The sequence below is a fragment of the Lithobates pipiens genome, unplaced genomic scaffold (genome assembly GCF_037356315.1).
Source record: "Lithobates pipiens isolate NorthernLeopardFrog02 unplaced genomic scaffold, aLitPip1_a1.2 Scaffold_8, whole genome shotgun sequence".
Classification (NCBI taxonomy): Eukaryota; Metazoa; Chordata; class Amphibia; order Anura; family Ranidae; genus Lithobates; species Lithobates pipiens.
In genome coordinates, this window is record NW_027507903.1 from 603110952 (window position 1) to 603133523 (window position 22572).

General features: G+C 48.4%; 1 protein-coding gene across 1 annotated transcript in view; it reads left to right on the forward strand.

The window, feature by feature from the left end:
• Positions 1 to 3833: 3833 nt before the first annotated feature.
• LOC143961309 (transmembrane 4 L6 family member 5-like) overlaps positions 3834 to 22572 on the forward strand; it is a 64101-nt gene continuing 45362 nt past the window's right edge. The window contains exon 1 of the mRNA XM_077470566.1: positions 3834 to 4081. Coding sequence (XP_077326692.1) covers positions 3901 to 4081 — 181 coding nt within the window. The 5' untranslated portion in view covers positions 3834 to 3900. The remainder of the gene's footprint in view (positions 4082 to 22572) is intronic.

The window sequence follows — 22572 nt, forward strand, 5'->3', positions numbered from 1 at the left end:
CCCATCCGGACGAGCTGGGGACATCCCATTACAGACCCACACCGAGCAGTAGATATGTGCAAAAGGAAAAAATTTGTTTAGTTTCGTTTCATTTTAATTAGTTAATTCATTAATTTCGTTTTAGTTATATTCGTTAACTTCCTTAAATTCGTTTTCGGATTTCGTTTAGTTTTCTGCCAAATTCGAAAAATCAGCCACATTCGAAAATATTTCAACCAAATTCGAAAATATTTCTACCGGATTCGAAATGATTTCAACATGATTCGACATTATTTCAACCACATTGCGAAAATATTTTGTGACCCGACTTTAGGGCCATGTATCTCTGGGTCACTTGGTGCTAGAAACTCCATACCAAATTTGGGGTTTCTAGCTATAAGTGACCCCGAGATATGTGGCCCCAAAATCGGGTCGCAAAATATCATTCTCTGCTCTAACTAATAACATTTTGCGACCCGATTTTGGGGCCACATATCTCGGGGTCACTTATAGCTAGAAACCCCAAATTTGGTATGCAAACACAATAATACTAGCACTACAAAATATCCAAATTTGAAGTATCTAGCTCCAAGTGACCCCGAAATACATGGCCCTAAAGTCGGGTCATAAAAATATTTTCGAATGCGGTTGAAATAATGTCGAATCATGTTGAAATTATTTTGAATGGTATGAATGGTTTGAATAGTATGGGGTGGCTGCTGGCCACGGCACACTGTGTCAAAGACATCTGTAGTCTGGTCATATGTGTGCCCCTGAGCATTGCGCTCACCGGCCACCCCTGGAGCCTGAGGGGCATGCAGCCAGCTGTTGATAACAGATTACAGGATCTTAAAATCTTGTGCAAAAAGTCAAAAACAGGAAAAAATCCCCAGGACCAATGGTCCGGGCAGGGAGCCTAGGTCCTTCTCCTTCACTAAGCAGAAAAAAAAGTGACCCCGAGATACATGGCCCTAAAGTTGGGTCATAAAAATATTTTCGAATGCGGTTGAAATAATGTCGAATCATGTTGAAATAATTTCGAATGCGGTTGAAATAATTTCGAATCATGTCGAATTCATTCGAATTCATTTGTTATATTTCTTTCGTATTCGTTGTAATTTGTTATTTTTTTATTTTTTGTTTCGTAACTAATCGAAATTCGGCCGAATTTTGTATCTTTCAGACATTCGGATGCATCCGAATGTCCGAAAGATGCGAAATTCGGCCGAATTTAGATTCGTTACAAAACGAATTGCACAAGCCTACCGAGCAGTATGGGGTGGCTGCTGTCCACGGCACACTGTGTCAAAGACATCTGTAGTCTGGTCATATGTGTGCCCCTGAGCATTGCGCTCACCGGCCACCCCTGGAGCCTGAGGGGCATGCAGCCAGCTGTTGATAACAGATCACAGGATCTTAAAATCTTGTGCAAAAAGTCAAAAACAGGAAAAAATCCCCAGGACCGATGGTCCCGGCAGGGAGCCTAGGTCCTTCTCCTTCACTAAGCAGAAAAAAAACCGGAGCTGCAGGAAGCAGGCTGAGGGGGTTATTACCAGAGAGACCACCCCCTGGGCGGAACTGTAAAGTTCTGTCGTCAAGATTACAGGAGCTATGTCCATCAATGAATGAAAGTGAAAGAGGTTTCACAGTGCCTTGAAAAACTATTCACAGTTTTCACAAATGAATTTGTAAAAAAAAATGAAAACCATTTATCATTTTCATTCTAATTCACAATTATGTGCCACTTTGTGTTGGACTATCACATAAAATCCCAATAAAATACATTAACGTGTTTGCTTGTAACATGACAAAATGTGGAAAATTTCAAGGGATATGAATACTTTTTCAAGGCACTGCACACAGTTTTAGGGTCTTGGTAATCTGCTTATAGCCTAGGCCATTAATATTTAGAGCAACAATTCTTTTTTTCAGATCCTCAGAGAGTTCTTTGCCATGAGGTGCCACGTTGAACTTCCACTGACCAGTATAAGAGAGTGAGAGCAATAACACCAAATTCAACACACTAGGTCCCTATTCACACCTGAGTCCTTGTAACACTAATGCCGCGTACACACGTAGCCGACTATCTGGCAGACTTAGTCCCAGAGGATGTTGGGACTGTGACATCATAATAGGCGGGGACATCATCCGGTGATGTCCCTATATAAGTCGCCGCGCGTCGCGTCCATGCCACTGTGAGCGGAGGATGCGACGAGGCAACATCTGAAGAAAAGAAGAGAAGAACAGAAGACGGCGAAAGCAGCGACATCGGCAACAGAAGACCGGGCCACCGCCTGTAAAAGAGCTAGAAGAAGGCGCGGTGGCCCGGCAAGAAGAACCGAAGAGGGGGACAAGACCCCCGAAGTCGGAAGAAGAGGGCGGCGGCAAAGAAGAAAGCCGGGCTCCTCCCCTAGCAAAAGAGCTAGCAGAAGATAGCGGAGGAGTCCGGCGAGAAGAACCCCGAAGACGGAAGACCCCCGGAGCTGTGCAATAAAGTATTTTATCTCGTGTGTTGTGTTTTTTTTTGTACTTTTATTTTACAGGTGAATGGGTAGGGGTACATTGTACCCCATACTCATTCACATAGGGTGGGGGGACAGTATCCAGGGGCCTCCTTATTAAAGGGGGCTCCCGGATTCTGATAAGCCCCCCGCCCGCAGACCCCGACAACCAACAGCCAGGGTTGTCGGGAAGAGGCCCTTGTCCTCATCAACATGGGGACAAGGTGTTTTGGGGTGGGGGGGGCGCGCGGCCCCCCTTCCCCAAGGCACCCCCCCATGTTGAGGGCACGTGGCCTGGTACGGCTCAGGAGGGGGGGGGGCGCTCGCTCGTCCCCCCTTTTCCTGGCCGGCCGTGTAGCGTGCTCGGACAAGGGTCTGATGTGGACCTGGGGGGGCCCCCATGCCGATTTTTCAGCGTTGGGGTTCCCCTTTAAGTCTATAGCAGGTGACGGGGCCAGCGACGCCTCCTTCGCTGGCCCCGGCTACCTGGAGACGCGCTCAAAATGAGCAGACTTTTCTCCAGGCGGGAAAAGTCCGTTCATTTCAAAAGTACGGTGGACTGGCACACACACGGCCGGAAGGCTACACACGGGCGGATTGTCCGGCGGACTTGACTTTTCCCCTGGATTGTTTGATCGTGTGTACGCGGCATAAGGAGTCAAATGACATCGGGCAGGGAAAATTGCTAATTGGGCCCTATTTGGACATTTTCACTTAGGGGTGTACTCACTTTTGTTGCCAGCGGTTTAGACATTAATGGCTGTGTGTTGAGTTGTTTTGAGAGGACAGCAAATTTACACTGTTATACAAGCTGTACACTCACTACTTTACATTGTAGCAAAGTGTCATTTCTTCAGTGTTGTCACATGAAAAGATACAATAAAATATTTACACAAATGTGAGGGGTGAGATACTGTATATATATATATATATATATATATATATATATATATATATATATATATATATATATATATATATTCTTTTTTGTTGTTTTAATTTGTACTGCTTTTTGCATTCAAATCTTATACCTACTCCTAACCTGCATATTTGTTTCAAGATAGTAACTTGAAGCTACTGGATAGTTGTGGCAACCAAGGAACTATAGTAATTCTGAATAGGAGGTAGGCATTGGCAGCCTTCATATGTCTTCTTTTCAGGTTCCCTTTACTTTGAGACAAATATCCATGCAATAGGATTACCTCTCTGCTGTCATCCTACACATCATATAACTCCATCAGGCGATATGGTATCAGCACCTATATCTTGGAGAATCTCATCTCTATCTTGCAGAGAGCCAGTCCAAACTCCATGTTCCAATGCCGTGACTGCGAGCAATCTGGGAGGCTGGTCTCCTCTTCTGGCTGTACTTTATAAGGGTGGCCAGGGACTTCTCCATCAGTGCTCACCACCTCTCACCATGTGCACGGGCAAGTGTGCCAAATGCATTGGATGCACCCTCATCCCCCTCTCCATCATCTGCATCACATGTAACGCCATTCTGTTTTTCCCGGGATGGAGCACAGAGCCGTCTAAGGAGCCCGGGACTAAACTGACATCAGAAGTCACCACGTGTTTGGGGATTTTAGGAGGCGGCATTAATGTAAGATGGATTTCTTTAGTTTACTAATGCAAACTATTATTTAACCTTATTTCAGATTGTTGGTGCTGAAAGCGGTACAATTATTTAGCATGAAAATTTGGCGTTTTATATTGTAGTCCTGTAATTCTTAGGAATAACTCACTTAAATCTGTCCAAACCTAGCAGACATCCCGGTTATGATAACGTTTGAAAAAACTAAATCATAAATTATAATATAATAAATAAAACCTTCGAAAAACAGCGCTGGTCTAAACAAAGTGCTAGACAAATATATATGAAAAAATCAAGTGTAAATAAAACAAAAACTTGATATTAGTGTTAATACTGACAGTAGTAAGTTCTTGCTGCAACCCAATGCGAGACACACACAATATACAAAAATCAAAAAATATAGCTGCGCTAAAACTTATAAAACAAAATTATAAAGTGACATAATTTTTCTAATTTACAAAAAATCCCAAAAACATGCAAAAATAGTGCCAAAGTAATGATTTCCAGGCATATAAGCAGTCCAAAGAAAAGGAAAGATGGATAGGATGCTGAATCTTAGTCCATTTTCGGTGACTCTCAAAAACCACCCTTTACACACGTAGCAGGTGCACCCAGAGTAGAAAGAGATTATCCACCACCAAATTAGAGGAGGCTTACCAGCTGTCAAGATCTCTTTCTAAGGAGATCATACGGGCTTGTAAAATGTTACGTTCCTGGTCCCCACACTGGGCTCTGTTGGTAACACCAATCTATCTGCTCCCTCTTTATGGTATATCTCGTTCCACCACAATCATTTAGTACGGCAAAGAGAGAAGAAAAAAAGCTCCCATAGCATAATTCCGTAAAGATTTATTAAAATATAAAAAGTAAAGTAACAACTCACGAATTCCCAGCAGAGTGTAAGCGTATAGCGTATAAAAAACGAGCCGGCCGGCTCTCTCTTGTTTGCACTGCCCGCCCTTCCGGATTAACGTGGAAATGCGGTGACGTCAGCAGGCCGCTCACCCTATGTCGTTTCGTCAAAAGTGACTTCTTCCTGGGGTACCGTACCAGATAGATTGGTGTTACCAACAGAGCCCAGTGTGGGGACCAGGAACGTAACATTTTACAAGCCCGTATGATCTCCTTAGAAAGAGATCTTGACAGCTGGTAAGCCTCCTCTAATTTGGTGGTGGATAATCTCTTTCTACTCTGGGTGCACCTGCTACGTGTGTAAAGGGTGGTTTTTTGAGAGTCACCGAAAATGGACTAAGATTCAGCATCCTATCCATCTTTCCTGACGCATCATGGCAGCACACACAGTGGGTTGTGACTCCGCCTCCACAACCTGATAGGACTGGTTAGCTATAAGGTTTGAAGAGGAGTCCACCGTTGCATTCTCCTTTTTTTCCTCACCTGTATGGGACATTACGTTCGAGTTCGGTTAGCAAGGAACCCCTTACCGCACCACCCCAGCTAGGTTCAGCCTCTCCTACTTGGAAGTCCCTGTCCGTACGGTCTCTAAATGAGCCATAACGCAGGGAGCCCCACTCTGGTGGTCTCAGGGGCAAAAAATTACTAAGCAGCAAGCCTTTTTAAGAAAAAACAACAACAACCTTAAAAAGGTTGTAATAACTGCAGCGGTCTCCCCCCTTTTCCTATCTGTTGAGCTCCCCAACATGTCTCCGTTCTCTGCCTACCTTCTGTTTCAGTCCTCAGTTTCCTTCCTTCTTTTTTCCTTTTTTTTTTTTTCCTTCCTTTTCCCACTCTGGGCATGCTGAGCCCTGTAGTCCCACGGCGCTGTGTCCCTTCCATCATGGCGGTTCCGTCTGGATGTTCGGCGCTCAGGAAGTGACACTCTCCCTTGCCCTCTGCGTTTGCCAGCATCCAAGATGGCGCAGGGCGGCGCAGGCGGCCAGTGCGCATGCGCGGCGGTGACGTCATTCCTCCAGCGACGGCGGGCTATTTAAAAAATGTCATTTTTCGTTTTGAAGTGCTGCTTGTGCCTTCCACGCCATCTACCAGCCTGATCTCTGCACACAGCCTGCTGCCTTGCAAGACAAGTCCTCCTGAACTCTGGTAAGCTGCTTTTCTTTCATCCTTATGCACTTTGCCATTCATTTATTTGCTGCACCTTCAGCCCATACTCTGCATTGGCTCTTATACTGAAAACCTCTGGTCACAGGTGTACTCTATTCTTCCTCATGGAGACCGCTGCCTTAGTAGACCATCCTAGAACCATAAGGTAAGGGGGCGTATGGATTGGTAAGTAGCGAAGAGGAGAAAAAGAGAGCTCTGCCACTAATACCTTTCATTTTGGTAGCTCTGGCAGGTCTTCGGGGTCATCCCATTCTAAAAGAAAGGAACGTTCCCCCTCAAGACACTCTCACTCTCGGCGAAGTCGGTCAAGGTCTTCCCGTCATCGCAGAGAATCGCCATCCTCACATCGAGAGGAACACCATACCCGTCCTGCGGTTAATACCTGCTGGGTCTGCGGAGCGCAAGCATTACCTAGTAAGCTTGTCTGCCAAGTCTGTCTGGAGGAAGCAACCCGGGACAAGGAAGCGGACGCTAGAGAAGCCTCCAATATTATAAGAGACTCAGTTAAGGAAACGATCCTGCAGGTGACAGCTTATGAACCAATCAGGTCATCTAACTCAGCCTCAACCTCTCATTCTCCTCAGGATCCAGATGACTCCCCAGAGGATGAGGATCCTCTGACTCCTACAGTTTTTGACTTTGCGTTAATAAACCCCTTTGCGAAATCGGTTAAGGAGGCGATCGGTTGGGAGGAAGAGAGAGACGTTCCGCCTAAGTTAAGGAAATACTTCCCTAACCTAAAAAAAGACCCTGAGGTCTTCCCCTTTATCGAAGAGCTAGAGGAGCTCATAAGAGATGAATGGCAAAAACCAGAAAAGAAATCCGGCTTAAATAACAGATTAGCGAAGCTCTATCCCCTAAAAGAGCCAGCAGTGAATCCTCTTATCTCTGCTCCCGTGGTAGACTCATCACTGATGCGCTTAGCGCGCCATGTAACCCTACCAATAGAGGACGCCGTAACCTTTAGAGATGTGATGGATCGCAAAATCGATCTCGACCTTAAGAAAGCCTACTCAGCAGCGGGGGGGGCCTGTAGGCCCGCAATCGCCCTAGCAGCGGTCGGTAGAGCCATCACCTCCTGGACATCTGGAGTTGAAAAATTAATCGCAGAAGCGGCGGACCAAGACAAAATTATTTCAGCTCTGCAGGAACTTAGCCTTGCGGGTGATTTCGTAGCGGAGGCGGCAGTGGACGTTATTCGGTCATCAGCAAGAGCAATGCTGGCCTCAGTAACTTCCAGAAGGGCTCTCTGGCTAAAACCTTGGGTTGCTGATGCGACTTCCAAATCCAGCTGGTGTAAGATCCCTTATGATGGCACTAACCTTTTTGGCTCAAAATTAGATTCCGCAATATCAAAGGTCACGGGGGGAAAATCGGGTCTAATACCATCGGACAGAAGATCCAAGCAGCAGAAAAATCCGCCTTTCAGACGTCACCTTCCGGAAAGGTACCGGGACGTAAGGTCCTATAGACCCGGCAAAGAATTCAAACGGAATTGGCGAAGCACACAACCCTCTTTTGTAAGAGTCCAAAAATCGAAGACAACCGCGCCGGGAGACCAACAAAAATCTTTTTGATGCCACGCATGCCCAGCCCGCAATAGTTGGTGCGAGGCTGAGGCTATTTGCCCAAACTTGGGTAGACAAAATAGAAGAACCCTGGGCGATATCCACCATTCAGCAAGGTCACAGGTGGAAATTCAAGCAAAAACCGCCAAAAAACCACTACAAATCTACCAAGCTACCCTTTTCGCGCCTGAAGCGAAAGCTTTTAGTCAGATACATTATGGAGTTGCTCCAGAAGCAAGCAATTATAGAAGTTCCACAGGAGCAGAGAGGAGAGGGGTTCTACTCCCCCCTTTTCTTGGTGTCAAAGAAAACAGGCGACCTGAGGCCCGTGTTGGATTTAAAGAAGTTAAACCAAATGATTCTAGTCGAATCATTCAAGATGGAGAGTCTCCAATCAATATTACTAGCAATAGGGGAGAAAGATTGGTTGCTCTCGGTCGATTTATCCGACGCTTATCTACACATTCCAGTGCATCAAACCTTTCAAAAGTATCTACGCTTTGCGATAGGCAAACAACACTTTCAATTCAAAAGCCTCCCATTTGGGATATCAACGGCACCCAGGACCTTCACAAAGGTGTTACTTCCGGTTATAGCACTACTGAGAGAAAGAGGTCTAAGAGTCCTACACTACCTCGACGATATTCTTCTTCTAGCAGACAGCCGAGAAATACTTCTACGACATCGTTCAATTCTGATTTCCACACTCCAGCAATTCGGGTGGATAGTGAATTGGAGGAAGAGCAACCTGGTCCCAGTGCAGAAGATGGTCTTCCTAGGAGCCGAATTGGACACCAGATCCAACACGGTAGGGCTTCCCCAGGAGAAAATTCGTCCTCTTATCCGCAAAGTGAGAAAGCTACTATCAGTAGAACACCTATCTGCAAGAAAATGCTTAAGTATTCTGGGCTCAATGTCATCAACCTTTCTAATGGTTCAGTGGTCTCAATGAAACTCCAGGGTATTTCAGAATTCGTTCCTAAAACAATGGAACGGGGTGTCCATGTCACAACAAATAACAATCACCAGAGCAGTCAAGGAGTCAGTACGTTGGTGGACTCAAACCAACAATCTAACTCGCCGTCGTCCTATCGTTCATCCACTCCCAGAAATAGTAACGTCAGATGCCAGTTACCTTGGTTGGGGTGCGTATCATCTAGATCGGGGAGCACAGGGCCGCTGGCCCTTCTGTCCACAGGGGATAGTCTCGAATGTTCTGGAACTCAGGGCTGCATGGCAAGCACTTCTAACTTTCAGTCCTCTCCTTTCAGGGAAGAATGTCCTCCTGCGTATGGACAACACAGTGGCTGTGAATTATGTCCACAGGCAAGGGGGCACAAGAAGCAAAGTCCTAATGCGGGAAGTACGACCTATAATCGAGTGGGCCCAAGTCTACCTGACGGATCTGAAGGCAGTATACGTACCTGCAATTCACAACCAACTCGCGGACGATCTAAGTCGAATATTTATTTCAAACAACGAGTGGTCTCTCAGTCACAAGGCCTTTACTCTTCTGACACACAAATGGGGTGTTCCCGACATAGATCTGGCAGCGACTCCAGCGAATCGCAAATGCACTCGCTTCTTAGCAAGGACCGCCTATCCAGCAGCAACAGGGATCGACTGTCTCCACCATCCTTGGGAGTTTCGCCTTGGTTACATATTCCCTCCGGTGCCCTTGATAGCCAGGTTTCTGGCCAGACTGAGGACTTCGTCTTCCACGGTAATAGCAGTGTTGCCCTTCTGGCCCAGAAGACCGTGGTTTCCGGCCATCCTGCAATTGAGCACAGAAGAGCCTCTCCCACTTCCACTGTTCCCAGACTTGCTCTCACAGGGGAAATTTCTACACCCGTCACCACCAGAACGACTACACCTGATGGCTTGGAAACTGAAAGGGAAAGGTTACTAGATCAGGGTTGTTCATTAAGAGTAATATCCACCTTACAACAAGCAAGGAAGAAGTCGACAAACGACATATATAATAAGATTTGGAAAAGATTTTCTGCAATAGCCCAGCTACAGTCCTGGAATCCCCTTTCTCCTTCAGTCTCTCAGGTGTTAGAATTCCTACAACTAGGCCTAGAGAAAGGCTTAAGATCAAGCACTTTAAAAGTTCATGTCTCTGCCATATCCGCAATGACAGGAATCAAGTGGGCCTTAAATCCCCTCATCATCCAATTTCAGAAAGCATGCCTAAAAATAAGGCCTCCTAGAAAACCAATTTTTCCGACCTGGGACCTATCGATTGTCCTGGAAGCTTTAACCAAAGAACCTTTCTCGACGGGGGGATCAATATCCCTATGGGACTTGACACTAAAGCTATCGTTTCTAGTTGCAATCACATCGGCCAAGAGGGTCTCTGAGCTGCAAGCTCTACTAATCAAAGAACCACACCTAGTTTTCTTCCCAGACAGGGTCGTACTCAGACCTTCGGAACGGTTTGTGCCAAAGGTAGCTTCTAGCTTCCACTTTAATCCGGAGATCAATCTTCCCGTATTTCTCAACACAGATGGAAACCCACACCCTCTGGACGTGAAGTCTGCAATATCCGCCTACCTGGAGGCTACCGCTCCATTCAGGAAGTCAAAAAACCTCCTAGTCATTCCGCATGGCGCCAAAAAAGGTCAAGCGGCTTCCTCAAGAACAATATCCTCATGGTTGATTAAAGCCATCAAAAAAGCATATCTAGTTCAACATCTTCCAATACCGGAAAGCCTGAAAGCGCATTCGACGAGAGCGATGGCGACCTCATGGGCAGCATACAGCAGAGTATCACCAGAGACTATTTGCAAGGCAGCAACTTGGTCATCAAAAACCACATTCATGTCTCACTATAGAATAGATCCGGCTCAATTAACCACGGTTGAGTTCGGGAGATCAATTATTCAATCAAACTCATCTATATCCTGTACTTGAGTAAATAAAGAAAACTTCTAAAACGCACCCTCCCATGTAGCGAGTTATTTCCCACTGTGTGTGCTGCCATGATGCGTCAGGAAAACGGAAAATTGTATACTCACCTTTCCGTAATTTTCCTTTCCTGACGCATCCCATGGCAGCACACAGGATCCCACCCCTCTAAGGTGATAGTTACTGAGAATGCAACGGTGGACTCCTCTTCAAACCTTATAGCTAACCAGTCCTATCAGGTTGTGGAGGCGGAGTCACAACCCACTGTGTGTGCTGCCATGGGATGCGTCAGGAAAGGAAAATTACGGAAAGGTGAGTATACAATTTTCCGTTTTCCTTTTCTTTGGACTGCTTATATGCCTGGAAATCATTACTTTGGCACAATTTTTGCATGTTTTTGGGATTTTTTGTAAATTAGAAAAATTATGTCACTTTATAATTTTGTTTTATAAGTTTTAGCGCAGCTATATTTTTTGATTATAATATAATAAATAACTATAAATAATTATACCAAATAATAATATAATAATAATAAAAATTATTCAATAATGTAATCAAACCAAAAACAATGAAATTTGCTTTTCAGTATTTGATGACGGATCTCCCCACAAATCACTATCGCTCAATTCTACAAGTGATTATAATTTATTATCGCTGTTTTCTAGCTGGTCTAAAACCACTTTTGATGTAAAGGGATGATTTTGGTTGCTATGGACAATCTCCAGTTTCCAGGCAGAAAGAACAGTTTTTTATAATATAAAACTGCATGCAGGGCACTGGAGAAACTACTAGGGACAAAAGGAATGTGAAATTATTTCATACAGTAATGTAATCTGTAAGATTACATCATACTGTATGTATAGTGTGTGTTTCACTTTTTGAATTTGGCGCCGTTCTCTGTCCCCGTGCGTCGCAACTGTCGCTTGGCTCTGTGATGAATCGAACGGAGACATTGCAGGATGCAGGGGACAAGGTAAGTAAGCTCTTCCTGGATCCTGCAATGCGATCCTGAGTCTGGCTTGGGGTTACCGCTTTTGGTTCTGAAATTCCACCCCGAGCCAGACTCGGGAATACCGCCAGGGAGGTTAAAATGGGAAAAATATATATATTCATTCCTATGTATGCAGTGGCGTTGCTATGGGGGTCTGGGGGGGGGGCCACCCGCACCAGATGACACCCGCCAGAGGGGTGACACTGGGGCTGCCGTTAAATACTGTACTATATTGCTTGCAGCGGAGCGGTGCGAGCAGGGCACTCAGCCGTGCGGGGGAGGCTTCCTGTAACACTTCTCAGACCAAGACTGGGATGCCATTAAAGTTCATGTGTGTGTAAAGGCTTGGAAAAAAATTTGTATCGAATAAATTGGTAGTCACATGACTTACACTTGAAAAATATTGCTCATAACATGCAATACAATTGATAAGTTGACATGATAGACAATAGATAGAAAATAATCCCCACCCCCCCCTTTTTTATAGGGCAATATTAATATTTGATATTTATCTATTTTTACAGTACATTGTCGAATTACACTCCTGATGAGTGGCTGTAATGCCATGAAACGCATTGAGTGCTATTAGATGCCAAGATACATCTGGTTTAACTATGTATAAATTTCCTGTATTCAATTTATTATCTATGTCTATCATGTCAACTCATCAATTGTATTACATGCTATGAGCATTATATTTCAAGTGTAAGTCATGTGACTACCAATTTATTCGATACAAATGTTTTTCCAAGAGTCTGGTATGAATTTTAGATTATAATAGTAAACAATTTAATTACGCATATATTTATGTATCTATTCTGTTCTTCTTATTATTTTTATGGCGGGCCTCATTCAAAGTCCCAATTCACTCTTCTTTACTGTAACTTACAACAGGGATGGAGGTCTGCCATTTGGCTGTGCCAGGTCACACCTATTTCATTTTGGCAATATAGTGTATCACTATGCAGTGGTAAAAATAAATAACCAGCTATATGGTTGGGGAACAAAATATCTTCTCTGCTCTGAAAATAACAGCTTCAACTCTTTTGGGAAGGCTGTCTACAAGGTTTAGTAGTGTGTCTATGGGAATGTTTGACCATTCTTCCAGAAGGCACTGATGTTGGACAAGAAGGCCTGGCTTGTAGTCTCCGCTCTAATTCACCCCACAGGTGTTATATTGGGCTAAGGTCAGGACTCTGTGCAGGCCAGTCAAGTTCCTCCACCCCAAACTCGCTAATCCATGTCTTTACGGACCTTGCTTTGTATACTGGTGCGCAGTCATGTTGGAACAGAAAGGGGCCATCCCCAAACAGTGCCGACTCTGCCGAGTTGTGAGCATGAAATTTCCAAAATGTCTTGGTATGTTGACGCCTTAAGAGTTCCCTTCACTGGAACTAAGTGGCCAAGCCCAACCCCTGAAAAAAAAACTCCACACAATAATCCCCCCTCCACCAAATGATTTGCACCTATGCATAAAGCAAGGTCCTTAAAAGACATGGATGAGCGAATTAGTTTAATTTAATTAGCCAAAATATGAGCTATGGTGAAAAATCAACTAAATTCCATGGAATTGTCAGCTGATCAGCGACTGCATCCTAGTGCTAGCAACTAGGCACTTATCCACATCAAATATAAGGCAGTTTCAGTAGTGCAGAAGGCATACAGGGTTTACATTCAGTAGGATGCTGGAGGCTTTCTTCCTGAAGCAGGTTTTCTTGTGGCTAATTAAGGGATGCTGCACTGTCCTACAGTGTGCAGGCTCGCTCCAGACTGGTATGCTGTTTACATGCAGAGAAGTTCCTTCTTCCCACCAATGGGTACAAACAGGAGTTGTCCTGGATGTCCCTAGACTTTCCCTTCTCAAGGCACTACAACTGAAAAAAAGAAATGTAGAATCTGCACCATCTGCAGCCTCACTGTGCCCATCAAATGCGGACTCACTGTGCCCATCAAATGTGGCTTCACTGTGCCCATTAATTTACACCTCACTGTGCCCATCAAATACAGCTTCACTGTTCCCATAAATTGTAGCCTCACTGTGCCCATCATATGCAGCCTCACTGTGCCCATCGTATGCAGCCTCGCTGTGCCTATCATATGCGGCCTCACTGTGCCCATCAAATGCGGCCTCACTGTGCCCATCAAATGTAGCCTCACTATTCCCATCAATTGCAGCCTAACTGTGCCCATCAATTGCAGCCTCACTGTGCCCATCAATTGCACTCTCACTATGCTCATCAAATGTGGCCTGTACAGTACGTAGGGTGTACAGTATGTGCATATAGAGAGGGTGGATTGTGTTAGTATATACAGGGTGTGTATATATAGCTGCACACAGGACATATGATGATATATACCTGCAGTCAGTGATGGAGGAAGGTCTCTATATAAAGGAAGGAAGATGGGTGTATACAGCTATATATACACCCACCTTCCTTCCTGTATATAAAGACCTTCCTCCATCATCAATGACTGCAGAAATACATCATCTGTCCTGTATACAGCTATATATACAGGAAAGATAATGAATATCTGCAGTCAGTGATGATGGAGGAAGGTCTCTATATACAGGAAGGAAGGTGGTTGTATATATAGCTGTATACAGGAGAACAGGATATGATCTTTCTAGCAAATCCATTAGCTTGCACTTCCAACTTTCCAATATGCGTTGCTCCTCCTAAGTTGTCACCTAGCTGGCTGTGGTTCCTCACTCCCGGGTCACTGCGGAAGGTATGCGGCATGCCAGTCCAGTGTGCCACTTGACTACAGGATTTTTTCCTGTGATGATGAAGGCAGCCTAGGCAGTAGGCAGCGATGAGTCCTCCTTGCTTCCTGAGTCGGATCTCTTCCTTCAGTCCTCAGTGAGCGATGCACACTACTCCAGCCAGTGCCAGTCCTCAGTCCACTTGAGTGCGCGGCACCAGCCAGATCTATAATGACAGGCTGCACTGCATGTGACTCACTGGAGGCTGGAGCCAAGTAGCAGAGTGGAGCCATCACATCGGATTAGAGCAGCAGCCAGCAGTCATGTCAGCAGAGTCAGAAAAAAGTCAGTGCCAGCGGACCCTTGACAATTTCCAGGAGGGTCACTTGCTCCCCTTGCGGACGCCCATGATGGCTGCAGTCCAAACTCCAAAACAGGATTTCCCTATATGTCACATGTGCTCTCACACACTGCACAATCACCCTTGGGATTTGTGTGCCAGCAAACATTGCACACATGGAGGGTGATGTCATAGTGGGGTGGAGTGAAGGGTTCGGGAAGGTTAAAAGTGGGGTGGAAAGGAGGGTGCAGAAAGGTTCAGAGTGGGGTAGGTGGGAGGATGCAGGGAGATTCAGAGTGGGGTGTATAGGGGGGGTGCAAAAGGATCAGAGTGGGTTGAAAAGAAGGGTACAGGGAGGTTCAGAGTGGGGTGGAAATAAGGGTTCGGGGAGGTTCACGATGGGGTGGAAAAGAGAGTGCAGAAAGGTACAGAGTGGGTTGGAGAAGAGGGTGCAGTGAGGTTCAGAGTGGGTTGGAAAAGAGTGTGCATAAAGGTACAGAGTGATTTGGAAAGGAGGGTTCAGGGAAGTTCAGAGTAGGTTGGAAAAAAGGGTGCACAAAGGTTCAGAGTGAGGTGGAGTCATTCTTCCAGAATCAACTTTAGCAACTATCAACATCAAGGCAGAGAGGACATATTGGTGCCATGCCTGACTTCTCCCTAACACACAGAACAAAAGTACTTCTCTTGACAAGCTCTCTAATTAAGGAACTAAGAACAGGTGTAGACATCTAGTAGTGAAAAGTACATACCTAACACCTTGATACATGCTGACCAGAGTTAAAGATTGCACAATGCATTAGGCCGCGTACACACGGGCGGACTGTTCGCCCAACCTTGTCCGCTGAACAGTGTTTGGGCGGACAGTCCGCTCGTGTGTGGGCTTTCAGCGGACAGTTTCAGCGGACAGTTGGACGGACAAAGTCTTTCGGAAATTCCGAAAAACTGTCCGCTGAAACTGTGTTTGAGCGAACAGTCCGCCCGTGTGTGGGCTTGTCCGCTGTACTTTCGAAATGAGCGGACTGTTCCCGCTCGGAAAGTCCGCCCATTTCGAGCGCGTGTACAGGTAGGCGGGGCCCGCGAAGGAGACGTCGCGGGCTCCGCCGCCTGGAATGGGCTTAAAGGGGAACCCCAACGCCGAAAAAAATCGGCGTGGGGGTTCCCCCCAAGTCCACACCAGACCCTTGTCCGAGCACGCTACCCGGCCGGCCAGGAAAGGGGGGCGAGCGAGCGCGCCCCCCCTCCTGAGCCGTACCAGGCCGCGTGCCCTCAACATGGGGGGTGCCTTGGGGAAGGGGGGGCCGCGCGGCCCCCCCACCCCAAAGCACCTTGTCCCCATGTTGATGAGGACAAGGGCCTCTTCCCGACAACCCTGGCCGTTGGTTGTCGGGGTCTGCGGGCGGGGGGCTTATCGGAATCTGGGAGCCCCCTTTAAGAAGGGGGCCCCCGGATACCGGCCCCCCACCCTATGTGAATGAGTATGGGGTACAATGTACCCCTACCCATTCACCTGTGAACTAAAGTACAATAAAAAACACAACACAGAGAAAAAATATTTTATTGCACAGCTCCGGGGGTCTTCCGTCTTCGGGGGTCTTCTCGCCGGACTCCTCCGCTATGTGTGTGTAGCTCTTTTGCTAGCGGAGGAGTCCGGCTTTCTTCCTCCCCGCCGCCGGCCTCTTCTCCCGACTTCGGGGGTCTTGTCCCCCTCTTCGGTTCTTCTGCCGGGCCACCGCGCCTGGTCCGGTGGCCCGGTCTTCTGTCGCCGTCTTCCGTTCTTCTGTCGCCGCCTTCGGTTCTTCTGCCGGGCCACCGCGCCTTCTTGTAGCTCTTTTACAGGCGGTGGCCCGGTCTTCTGTCGCCGCCGCCGCCTTCCGTTCTTGTTCTTCTTCTTGTTCTTCTTCTTCTCCTGGAGATGTTGACTCGACGAGCTCTCCGGCCGGAATGCCAGGGACACGCTCCGCTGCCACTTATATAGTGACAATGGGGCGGTGTCACATGGTATATGTCACATGGGTTGGTCACATGGGTTGATGTCACATGGGGACTATGACATCGTAAGGGGGCGGGGTCACCATGTGACCAACCCATGTGACATATACCATGTGACACCGCCCCATTGTCACTATATAAGTGGCAGCGGAGCGTGTCCCTGGCATTCCGGCCGGAGAGCTCGTCGAGTCAACATCTCCAGGAGAAGAAGAAGAACAAGAAGAAGAACAAGAAGAAGAACAAGAACGGAAGGCGGCGGCGGCGACAGAAGACCGGGCCACCGCCTGTAAAAGAGCTACAAGAAGGCGCGGTGGCCCGGCAGAAGAACCGAAGGCGGCGACAGAAGAACGGAAGACGGCGACAGAAGACCGGGCCACCGGACCAGGCGCGGTGGCCCGGCAGAAGAACCGAAGAGGGGGACAAGACCCCCGAAGTCGGGAGAAGAGGCCGGCGGCGGGGAGGAAGAAAGCCGGACTCCTCCGCTAGCAAAAGAGCTACACACACATAGCGGAGGAGTCCGGCGAGAAGACCCCCGAAGACGGAAGACCCCCGGAGCTGTGCAATAAAATATTTTTTCTCTGTGTTGTGTTTTTTATTGTACTTTAGTTCACAGGTGAATGGGTAGGGGTACATTGTACCCCATACTCATTCACATAGGGTGGGGGGCCGGTATCCGGGGGCCCCCTTCTTAAAGGGGGCTCCCGGATTCCGATAAGCCCCCCGCCCGCAGACCCCGACAACCAACGGCCAGGGTTGTCGGGAAGAGGCCCTTGTCCTCATCAACATGGGGACAAGGTGCTTTGGGGTGGGGGGGCCGCGCGGCCCCCCCTTCCCCAAGGCACCCCCCATGTTGAGGGCACGCGGCCTGGTACGGCTCAGGAGGGGGGGCGCGCTCGCTCGCCCCCCTTTCCTGGCCGGCCGGGTAGCGTGCTCGGACAAGGGTCTGGTGTGGACTTGGGGGGAACCCCCACGCCGATTTTTTTCGGCGTTGGGGTTCCCCTTTAAGCCCATTCCAGGCGGCGGAGCCCGCGACGTCTCCTTCGCGGGCCCCGCCTACCTGTACACGCGCTCGAAATGGGCGGATTTGCCTCCGCCTTACGTGGGCGAGTCCGTTCATTTCAAAAGTTGAGCGAACTGTTTGCCCAACCTTGTTCGTCAAACAGTCCGCTCGTGTGTGGGCAAGTCCGCTCATGCAAATTTTGAGCGGACTGTTTGATGAAACTGTTTGCCGAACAAGGTTGGGCGAACAGTCCGCCCGTGTGTACGCGGCCTTATAGGTAAGAGCCAAAATTCGCCCACTGCAAATATGCCCATTCAGGGTGGTGAAATCATCACCGGGCAAATCCTAATCTTATACCTACTCCAAACCTGCATATTTGTTTCAAGATAGTAACTTGAAGCTACTGGATATTTGTGACTAGGGATGAGCTTGGTGTTCGAGTCAAATGCACATTCGACTCGAACACCGGCCGTTCGCCCGTTCGGCGAAGCCAGCACTCTTTGGGCCGTTCGCGCCAAATTCACATGGCGCTCACGGCCCATGATGCACTGCGCCATCGCAGTGCATTGCTGGCTCATGATTGGCAAAGCATGCACTGTGACCCCGCATGCTTGGCCAATCTGGCCAATTATAGCTCAGGCTGTGTAGTGTTCCGGCGTCTGCAGGAGTTAGTGGATGTTGTGTGTGTGCCTTCACCACACAATACATCTGTATCTACCTTTCATTGCTGTTCTGAGTGTTCTCTAATTAAGCCATCTGCCATCTACCATCTACCATCTGCAGGAGTTAGTGGGCGACTGGGTGTTGTCTGTGTGCCTGCACCGCAGAATACACCTGCATCTACCCATTGTTGCTGTTCTCTAATTGAGCCATCTGCCATCTGCAGGGGTTAGTGGGCGATTGGGTGTTGTCTGTGTGCCTGCACCGCAGAATACACCTGTATCTACCCATTGTTTCTTTTCTCTAATTGAGCCATCTGCCATCTGCAGGAGTTAGTAGGCGACTGGGTGTTGTCTGTGTGCCTGCACCGCAGAATAAACCTGTATCTACCCACTGTTGCCGTTCTCAAATTGAGCCATCTGCCATCTGCAGGAGTTAGTGGGTGTCTGGGTGTTGTCTGTGTGCCTGCACCGCAGAATACACCTGTATCCAGGGGCGGATCCAGAGTCCAGTCTCAGGAGGGGCACTGCTATCAAATATGTTTTTTTGGGGGCAATTTATATGGGAAATGGCTGGTATTGGCGCTTCAATCATTACGGCACCATGGTTGTTATGGTGTCAGGATGATTGAAGCGTATTATTTCTAGTAATACATTGTAATATAAAATTAAATGGTTCAACTCACCATAATGCAGAATCAGTGGGAGCCCTGAGGGTGTCATTTGCCATGTCGCCTGCCACCAAATGCGGATTGTTACTTGCCACGTCACCTGCCACACATTGCGGATTGTCACTTGCCACGTTGCCTGCCACACATTGCGGATTGCCACTTGCCACGTAGCCTGCCACACATTGCGGATTGTCACTTACCACGTCACCTGCCACACATTGCGGATTGTCACTTGCCACGTCGGCTGCCACCAGATGCGGATTGCCACGTAGCCTGCCACACATTGCGGATTGTCACTTGCCACGTCACCTGCCACACATTGCGGATTGTCACTTGCCACGTCGCCTTCCACACATTGCGGATTGTCACTTGCCACGTCGCCTTCCACCCATTGCGGATTGCCACTTGCCACGTCACCTGCCACACATTGCGGATTGTCACTTGCCATGTAGCCTGCCACACATTGCAGATTGTCACTTGCCACGTCGCCTGCCACACATTGCGGATTGCAACTTGCCACGTAGTCTGCCACACATTGCGGATTGTCACCTACTGTGTCACTTTTCTGCTAAGGTGTTCTTTTGTTGAGTCCAGAGTGAAGATAGGCAGCAGAGAGATGATGTAATCTCTCTGCTGCACACAGCTTCCCGCACAGTGAGGGCGGAACTGGAGGGATGCAGGGCAGTGAGAGATGATGTCATCTCCCTGCTCCCCTGCCTGCTGGCTTCCTGATTGGCCAGCAGCCCTCCTAAGCCACCCAGCTGCCCCCCCTCACCCGTCCACTCAGCGCAATCACCCTCGGAACCGGCCACGCTGGAACCCGCGGAACCGGCCGCACTGGCACCTGCGGAATCGGCCGCACTGGTACCCGCGGAACCGGCCGCGCTGTCATCAGCTGCCGGTATTCTCGGAGGGGGCAATTGACCCGTTGCCCCCCCTGGATCCGCCCCTGCCTGTATCTACCCTTCATTGCTGTTCTCTAATTGAGCCATTTGCAATCTGCAGGAGTTAGTTTGTGTTGTGTGCCTCCAACGCAGTATACACCTGTAGCTACCTATATTGCTCTTCTCTAATTGAGCCATCTGCAGGAGTTAGTTGGTGTTGTGTGCCTCCAGCACAGCACAGTATAAACCTATATCTACCCTTTATTGCTGGTGTTCTATAATAAAGGTATTTGCAGGAGTTAGTGGGTGTTGTGTGCCTCCAGCACAGCACAGTATACACCTATATCTACCCTTTATGGCTGGTGTTCTATAATAAAGGCATCTGCAGGAGTTAGTGGGTGTTGTGTGCCTCCAGCACAGCACAATATACACCTGTATCTGCCCTTTATTGCTGGTGTTCTATAATAAAGGCATCTGCAGGAGTTAGTGGGTGTTTTGTGCCTCCAGCACAATATACACTACCCAATTTCTGGTTTTCCTATCTCCCTGCAAGCCATTACCATGTCTGGAAGGCCAACAATGAGAGGCAGACAGGCACGAGCCAATAAAAGAGGGCAAGCAGGCTCTGTGTCTAGAGACAACAGTGCTGGTCGTAGACGCAGTGTATCGTCATCAGCATGGGACACGCTTGTCCTTATTTTCGGCAGCTGGACATGTTTAGCCGCATCATGCCGAAGACTTGGTAGAGTGGATGACCAAGCCCTCTTCATCCTCCTTATCCTCTCTCACCCAGGCTCAGGGTACTAGCAAAGCAGCTGCCAATGCATCCTCTTCCCTCATCTCAATGTCATCATCAGTGACTCCTTCCCTAGACCCACCACGTCCTACTGAGGAGTCCCCCGAACTGTTTGAGCACAGTGTTGGGTACATGCTCCAGGAGGATGCCCAGTGTTTTGTAGACTCTGATGATGATACTCAGCTAGAGGAAGGCAGTAGCATGAGCGCAGAGAGAGGGGATGCCCAAGAAGGACAGCAATCTAGCAGTCATGTTCCACAAGCTGCAGCATACTGCCAGGTTTGCTCCAGTGATGAAGAGGGAGGGGATGATGAGGGCACTGACTCCACGTGGGTGCCTGGTAGAAGAGAGGAGGAGGAGGAGGTACATCTCCAATGAGGCAGGATGCCCTCTGGGGGCCAGCTTAGGGGCAGCACACCGACTGAATCACACCACAGAGCTCTGCCTGTGCAGGGCCCTGCCTCTGTGCGTTATTCTAAAAGTTCTTTGGTATGGGCCTTTTTTGAGACGAGTGCATCAGATTGCATAGCTGCTTTTTGCAACATATGTCTCAAGCGTATCTTGCATGGCCAAAACATCAGCCGCTTGGGCACCACATGCTTGACCAGACATATGTTGACCTGCCATGCAGCTCGTTGGCAAGCTTACCTCAAAGACCCACACCAAAGAACAAAGCAGACCTCTCCTTGCTCCTCATCAGCTGGGATCTCCAACCCCACTAGACCTTCAGTCCTCTCTGAAACTTGTGCTGAGAGGAATGAAGGTGTAGAATTAGGTGTGTCACAGCCAAGTGCTGGTGGGCACTCTGCTAGCAGTACACCCACATCCGATTGTAGCAGGCAAATTTCCCCGCCCCAGCTGCTGGACCGTAGAAAGAAGTTCACTCCCAGCCATCCGCATGCTTGTTGAATGCTAGCTTGGCTAAATTGCTAGCACTTCAACTGCTACCTCAGTTGGTAGACTCGGCCCCCTTCCGTGAGTTTGTGCAATGTGTGGTTCCTCAGTGGCAGGTCCCCAAACGCCACTTTTTCTCATGGAAGGCGATTCCGGCTCTCTACCGGCATGTGGAAGGCAATGTCCTTGCCTCGCTGGACAGGGCGGTCAGCGGTAAGGTGCATATTACTGCTGACTCATGGTCCAGTAGGCATGGACAGGGACATTACCTGTCTTTCACGGCCCATTGGGTCACTCTTCCGGCAGCTGGGAAGGATGCAGGACAAGGTGCAGTAGTGTTGGAGGTTGTTCCACCACCACACCTCCAAAATGCTACTACTGGTTGTGACACACCTCTCTCCTCCACCCCCTCCTCTTCTTCTTCCACCATGGCCTCTTCCAGTGCTCTGTCCTCGGAACCAGTGGTGCTCCATAGGCGTTCAAGGGGCTACGCAAGTACACAGGCAAAACAATGCCATGCCGTTGCGCCTTGCGCTGGTTTCTTTGGGGGACAGGAGCCACACTGGGGCAGATATTTTGTTAGCTCTGCCGGGGCAGGCCGAGAGGTGGTTGACGCCGCGCCAGCTTAAGCCAGGATTGGTGGTTTGCGACAATGGCACCAACCTCCTCTCCACCCTCCAACAGGGACAACTGACCCATGTGCCTTGTGTGGCTCACGTCCTTAACCTGGTGGTGCAGCGGTTCTTGGGCAGGTACCCGGGCTTACAGGATGTCCTGAAGCAGGCCAGGAAAGTCTGTGTGTATTTCCGCTGATCATTTAATGCCTGTGCTCAGCTGGCTGAGCTCCAAAAGGAGTTGAACCTGCCCAAGAACCGCCTTATATGTGACATGCCCACCAGGTGGAACTCAACGTTGGCCATGCTCCAGTGGCTGCACACGCAGCAGAGGGCCATCAATGAGTACCTGTGTGACTACGGCACCAGGACAGGGTCAGGGGAGCTTGGTTTTTTCTC